General features: G+C 48.0%; 1 protein-coding gene across 1 annotated transcript; it reads right to left on the reverse strand.

Annotated features, from left to right (window-relative positions):
• Positions 1–205: 205 nt before the first annotated feature.
• LOC146333466 (C-C motif chemokine 14-like) lies at positions 206–5,879 on the reverse strand. Its single transcript, XM_084826128.1, has 4 exons — positions 5,697–5,879; positions 4,418–4,456; positions 2,608–2,722; positions 206–417 (listed from the first exon to the last, which is right to left on the reverse strand). The coding sequence occupies exons 1-4, from the start codon at positions 5,863–5,865 to the stop codon at positions 261–263; spliced, it is 480 nt and encodes a 159-aa protein (XP_084682254.1). The 5' UTR covers positions 5,866–5,879; the 3' UTR covers positions 206–260.
• Between the last annotated feature and the right edge of the window lie 1,387 nt (positions 5,880–7,266).

Here is a 7,266-nt window from a genome sequence, read left to right on the forward strand (position 1 = left end):
GGAACACCCCATTTCCCCTGCTCTGCACTGCTCTTCTGAGTGCGGAGCATGGGGCCAATCCGAGCTGCCCACGAGGCGGCACGGGTGGGGGTGGAGGTCAGTTCTCCGGGAACCGACCTATCCTATGACTAGCGGCCATGGGATTGCACCCTTAATGGTCGAAACTCCAGATTTCTGGTGATGAGTGAAAGGCACACTACACATACTCAGACGGACTCCCTTTAATAGTTTCCCATTTTGCAGGGCTGGTTCTTTGGCATTCAAAACAGCTTGAGCCCTGCTTTCTCTTCTCTTCCTGAGAAGGAGGACAAGGCGGGGTCTGAACCTTGCCAGTTGGGCTTGAGGTGACGAATGTACTCCTGAACCCACGGCTGCCGGGGATCAGCACAGATCCGCTCGTTCTTTTTCGTGATGAATCTGTAAAGAGAAATGCTTGTTTTTAGTGCTGAGTTAGAAGCTAGAAGCCTGCAATCCTAGACACGTCGTTTACGTGGAAACTTGATTCCATCCAATTCAATGGGACTTACTTCTGAGTAAGTGTGCGCAGTAGGATTACATCCATAGAGAATTTTCTCACCGATGCTATGGTAACAAAGGGTGTAGTCCTAAATGCATGCTTACTAGAGACCCAAGAGTGCTTCCAGATGGAGAGGTCCTAGCTGATGTCAGGGTTGCCTCTGAGCACATAGAGCGGTGGAGCAGTTCAGATTCTGAGGAAGAGCTGCAAAATGTGGAGGAGGAACTTTCCCAGGCTTCAGAGGCACAGCTGGACAGAGGGCCCCCCACCCCCCTTCTCACATCCCTGTGATAGGTAACAAACAGGGGGAAACAGGGGCAGGAAAATTTGAACTCTTAGATGCCGGGCGCAGACACAGACGCAGACACAAGCGGGAGGTGGCAGGGGCAGAGCTTAGGCGGTCTGCCCGACTGGCTCGGCGTCAACAGCTGCATCTAGAGGTGTCACAGGAGAGAGGGAGACCTTCCCCTCCCACCCCTTAAGTTAGGATAGTTTGCCGCCTTTTCCCAGATGGTGGCCAACGTTCGCAGCTTCCTTTTGAACTCCTTGAAGGGTTTTCCTTTGTAGTCTGGGAGTCGCTAGCAATTTGCATCTGCAGACCTCATTAGAGTAAATGGATTAAAGCTGTGGAATAAAAGCCTCTTGTCTTTTGGAGTTCTCAGCAGGGCAAAAGGGGAATCCTGACAGTTAGCACTAGCTATCAGAATGAGTCGCATAGCTACTCCCTCTGTTCTTAACAGTTTTTCCACCGTCAGAAAAAAGATGGAAGAAGCAGGGGGGAAACACAGGAAGATTACAAGTGGGGTCTGGACCTGTAAAATTCCACTAATGAGGCAGAGCAATTACATGGTCAAAGCACCCACAGTTGCATTGAACTGAGTTGCACGGCAAACCACAGCTACACCTGCTGAAATTCCCTTGCCATGCTTCCCCTTATGACCTGGACCGCCTGAGCAACTCCTTAAGGATCTCTTGCCTCCTTAACAATCCCACCTTCCTTCTTTTGTCCTCCCCTTCCCAGTAACGTGCGGTTTAGGCTGTAGGTATGGGGTGATTGACACTCCAGACACAGGGTTTAACCACAACAGTTTACTGGTAAATTAAGGCAAGCAAATCACAACTAAAGGTATTTACATAATACAGCTGAGTGATACAAAAGGCATTAAGAGAAAATAAAAGTTGCAAAATGCAAGTTCCTTTACCCTAGCTGTACTTAGACTCCTCCAGGCTGCTTCTTCCTGCCTGCTCTTCAGGCTCTGGTCTCCCTGATTCTACTCTTACTGGCTCTCTCACTCGCTTTATATACCCTCCTCCCTCAAAACCAGATGAACTGTTTCAAACCTGAAGAAATGGAACTTAAAGAAACAAAAATAAATAAATGAACTTAACCAGGGAAATGAAACTACTCTTCTCGGGGATATCCCCCCCACCACAAAAAAAAATCCAGGCCCCTAGACCTGACCTTTTCCCTTGCCTCTGTAGGCCTCAAACCTTCCCATCCGTCTTTTGCACAAATACTTACAGAGCAGGAGCCCTGTCCTCTTTTTCAACTAGCCACCCCACAAACCACCTGAAACCTGAAATGCAATGGTGCAAAATGGCTCTGCCACCCTGCATCTCCTCAGACGGGATGTGAGACTGAGCTCTAAGGCTTGCCTAAGTCCACGCCCTGAGTTCAGGGCAAGTTGAGGTTCAAAGTGACCCCCAGGGTGCTTCCAAAGAAAGGGGCCTGGGTGCTAATAGCCAGAAGGCATTGTGCAGCCATTCTATCCTTCCCTTCCTTCAATGGATTTTCTGCAGTAAAAAGGAAAAAAAAGATGGAAGAAGCGGTGGGAAAACACGGGAGGGAAGACAACAGTATCTGTGCATGCACCCTGCCCCCCCGCCAACATTCTATGAATGAGGCAGTGTAAATGCTCCTCAAAAAGATTAAGGGAGGTCTGTAAGTGGTTGATGAGCAGGACAGAGGATTAGCCACAAAAATAAAGCTGGCTGCAATGGATCAAAGGATTTTTAAAAACAGCAACAAATAAATCTGGTATTTGCCAGTTTCTAACATGCATGGTTTACCATAATTTTGTCGCACTTACATGACTCCTGGCTTGGGGCACCAGGCGCTTGAGTACTCATAAGATTTCAGGTTTTTTAATATAATATTTTTTTTCTCGGTGTACGTCACACAGCAGTTGCCAGGCCCAGACTTGGCTGAAAAAGAAAGGGGGGCAAAATAACTTAATGGTTTCTCCCTGCGCTTTGTCTCCTCTTGAACTACCCATCTTACATAGCCTCACACGTACTGGGATCAGTGGGAGAGCACTGGCTTTGCACGCAGAAGGTCCCAGGTTTGATCCCCGGCATGAGCTGAGAAAGACCACCACCTGAAACCCTAGAGGGCGGCTGTCAATCACTGCAGGCAATCCCAAACCATATGGACCAGCCATTAGGTGGCTTCATTATATTCCCAATTTTCTAGGACATAGATTTGATTTTATTGCCCTGAGTCTGGCCTTTCTGTGGAGCAACATGAAGCAGTAGCTTCAGGCGGCAAGGAGCAGATCCCTTATCACAGCTACTACCGCTGGAGGGCCTTCAAAAAAAAATCTCCAGTCCATAGAAGGCTATCAGTGGCTAGATGCTACCTCCAGTATCACAGGCAATGTGCCTATGTACACCAGCTGTTGGGGAACATGGGTGACAGGGTGCTGTTACACTTGTCTCCTGCCTATGGGTTTCCCGTGGGCAGCTGGTTGGCCACTGTGTGAACAGAATGCTGGGCAAGATGGGCCTTTGGTCTGATCCAGCAGGGCTCTTATTATGTTCCACAGCTCCACAGGGCTCCATAATTTTGACTTTTCACTTCGGGCGTGAAAATATATCAAAATCTAGATTTTTCCAGAGTGTTTAAGATTCTTGCTTGCCTGATTTGATGTGCACTCGCTCTGCAGTTCAGGTGCTTTATGTGTGTAGCCAATAATAGTATTGATGTTTACTAGCTTACCTACTACCACAGATGCATCTGGAGATCAGTTAATGCAAACCTGTTTATCATGTGATGGATCCCCCCAGAAAGAGCCATCTGCATTCAGATGAACAAATTCAAGCAAAGTTACATCATCAGAAGAACATCAGAAGAGCCCAGCTGGACCAGACCAAGGGTCCATCTAGTCCAGCATTCTGCTCACACAGGGGCCAACCAGCTGCCCACGGGAAGCCCACAAGCAGGGCATAAGTGCAAGAGCACCCTCCTGCCCATGTTCCCCAGCAACTGGTATACACAGGCACAGTGCCTCTCTGATACTGGAGGTAGCACATAGCCATCAGGACTAGTAGCCATTGATAGCCTTCTCCTCCAGGAATTTATCTAACCCCCTTTTAAAGCCATTGTCAAGGACTTACTCTGGAAGGATTTACTTTGGAGGATCTGCCTTATGCCTCCATTGATCACACAGGCTGTATGTGCTTTCCCCCATCCACCAAGGGGATTGTGTCCACTGAGGTGACGGGAGTTTACAGTCTGCTTTTCTTTTGGTGAAAGGAAGAGTCTATCATGCCTTTCTCCCACCTGGTTCAACCTGGAAATCTTGGCTGCCGTTGGCTGAAGTGGTTGTGTGAACTGAGCTTTACTTACTTACTTACTTACTTGCTTATTTACAACATTTGTATACCACTCCACATCTAAACAGATTCCAGACTGGTGAACAACAAGAGATAAAATGATGCAAAGATAGAAAGAATAAAACATCATATTAAAATTATTCTTGTTTAAAAAAACAGAATGCCAATATAAAAACCGTGCTTTCAGTCTAGACAGTACGGAAGCAACCAGCCATACAGAGACGGCACCAGTTTTGCGTTTGAACATGGAGTGATGCAGAGAAAGGGAAGAAAATGAAGACTTACCACGTTGATCCTGACCTTGAGTCAGTTTGGTGGCTGGATCTGAGAGAAAGAGAGAGGGAGGGGGCTTAGTGGGTTTTCTCTCCTTGGACTGCCCATCCCATAGCCAAGGATTTTGAGATCTCCACACTGTGGAATCTTCTTTTCTGGCATGTAACTTGGCTGGATTTTCCTAGTGCTGGCCTTACCATGGAGCTGCATGAAGCAGTTACTTCAAGCAGCAGGAAGCTCCCATAATCTGGACTCTATTCTCCCTTGCATACCCTTCCAGTTGAGGAGAGCCAACAGCCAGCCAAGGTAAAAGAACTACCTGCAGTACCTGAAAACTCTTCCCTGTCCTCCTGGGAGATGCTCCAGTCTGTACCCGTGCTGAGTTCATCACACAGAGGAGCTGTGCATGGACCCCTGCCCGGTTCCAAGCCAGACAGCTCTTGGCAGTCCCAGAACTTGTGAGCTGAACCATCGTGCTATGCCACCAGATTCCAAGAGAATGTGCCTCTTTTAAGAACATTCCAGTTCCATTGTATAGATACCCCAGGAATGATGGTGCACAGCACAGACATTGCTAACTGCAGACTCCCAGTTCTTCTGGAGATGATTGCCATCTTACACCAAGGTGCATAGCTCTCTATAAAGCATTTTAAACATTTAAAAAATGGATGGCCCTCATCACGTTCCCCCATTTCAAAGTGTTTCACCCCTGGTTATCTAATAATAAGCAGAGGGACAATCAGGGATAATAACTAAAGAGTGTCAGAGACTGGGCCTGTTTGCATGTCGTGGTGGCAAATCGTGGGTTTATTAACCCTCAGTTTGCTGGGACATGCACTGCCTGCAAGCCGCTTCCAGTTTCTGTAAACAACCTCCAATTGGCAGAATGTGATGTCTGAACCCAAACCAATGGGTTGTTAAGAGGCTAAACAACCCAGCAGTTAACCCATGGCTTGTTGCTGGGTTGACCACTGGGTTGCTTAGCCCCTAAACAACCCATTAGTGTGGTCTGGACATCACACTCTGATTGTGCCAATTGGAGGTTGTTTACAGAAAACAGAAGCAGCTTGCAGGCTATGGATATCCCCGCAAATCTTGGGTTAATCAACCCACAATTTTACCACCATGACATGCGAACCAGGTCATGGAGGTCAGAGACTGAGCTATGTGTGCAGGTGGAAGGGTTGCTCTGGGACTGCAGAGCTGAAGGGGAGCAGGCTTTGGGCTCTATCAGCCAGGGGACAAAGAGCTGATTACAAATAAACATTAAATAAGAGAAGAATTGACTCACAGGGGTCATCGGTAGCCAAGGCAGAGGAGACGATGACTAGGAGAAAGGCCAGGGCAGCCAGAGAGATCTTCATGTTGGGTGGAGCTGAAGAATGGATTTTTTCGTTGCTGTTGTTCAGCCGTTCAGTCGTGTCCGACTCTTCGTGACCCCATGGATTACCGTTTCCCATACTCCTTCTCTGTCGCTTTGGTGCTTGGTACCCAAAGTTTTTTATAGACGATTCTGGCTGCAGCTGTGGAAAATATTGCGGGGAGGATGCATGACACCAGAGTTTCCATCTCCAGTATGCAGACGTGACATCATGGGATGAACGCCTTCAGGCAGTTGTAGGACAGAGCAAAATATCAGCCAGATCACCAGTTTGGTGACTGATAGCGAGGAAGCCATGCCCAAGATACCAAGGCAGGATATGGACTCATCACGGGGCTTATCGGTGGCATCATTTTCTAGGCTTTCTGGAGAAGAGGCTTGATAAGAGCCCTTTTTTGGGCACTGATGCAGGTCAAAGATGTCAGAACTATCAACAAAGGGTAGCAGACCTAAGAAGCAGATAAGCAACCATTAAAAAGTCACAACAACAGTCTGATAAGGGGTAGACCAGATTCCCCAACCTGGTGCCCTCGAGACATGTGAGACTAAATTCCCTGGGGAAGGCTGGAGAAGACTGTTCAACATCCACGAAGGCTTGCTCCGACCACCATTGTGCCCTGTTTGTTTTCTAGGCCTGGTTTTACTCCTTATCTACCATTTGTGCACAGTGAAAGGTGCATGTGAAGACTCTTCCCTTCACCGGGTAAGGGTGAAAATGAAGTGCATCAGGGACTTTTGGGATGATTACAACAGCACCTAATAGCACATTGTATCCAATGGTGCATCCAGACAGAGGGCTGCTGAGCACTACCAATCATATAATCATAGAACAGTATGGTTGAAAGGGACCTATAAGACCATTGAGGCCATAGCCCTGCTCAGTGCAGGAATCCAGCTGGTCAAGGTATACCTGACAGATGGCCGTCCAATCAAAAGGCATTGTGCAGCTATTTCATAGAATCATAGAATAGTAGGGTTGGAAGGGGCCTACAAGGCCATCGAGTCCAACCCCCTGCTCAATGCAGGAATCCAAGTCAGAGCATCCCTGGCAGATGGCTGTCCGGCCTCGTCTTGAAGGCCTCCAGTGGGGGAGAGCCCACCATCTCCCTAGAGAATGGGTTCCATTGTCGTATTGCGCTAACAGTCAGGAAGTTTTCTCTGATGTTCAGCCGGAATCTGGCTTCCTGTAAGTTGGGCCCATTATTCCGTGTCCTGCACGCTGGGATGATCGAGAAGAGATCCTGGCCTTCCCCTCTGTGACAACCTTTCAAGTACTTGAAGAGCGCTATCCTATCTCCCCTCAGTCTTCTCTTCTCAAGGCTAAACATGCCCAGTTCTTTCAGTCTCTCTTCATAGGGCTTTGTTTCCAGTCCCCTGATCATCTTTGTTGCCCTCCTCTGAACCCTCTCCAGTTTGTCTGCATCCTTCTTAAAGTGTGGTGCCCAGAACTGGACACAGTACTCCAGAGGAGGCCTAACCA

This window comes from Heloderma suspectum, chromosome Z, assembly GCF_057233095.1.
Source record: "Heloderma suspectum isolate Gila_16-S chromosome Z, 16-S_ref, whole genome shotgun sequence".
NCBI lineage: Eukaryota > Metazoa > Chordata > Lepidosauria > Squamata > Helodermatidae > Heloderma > Heloderma suspectum.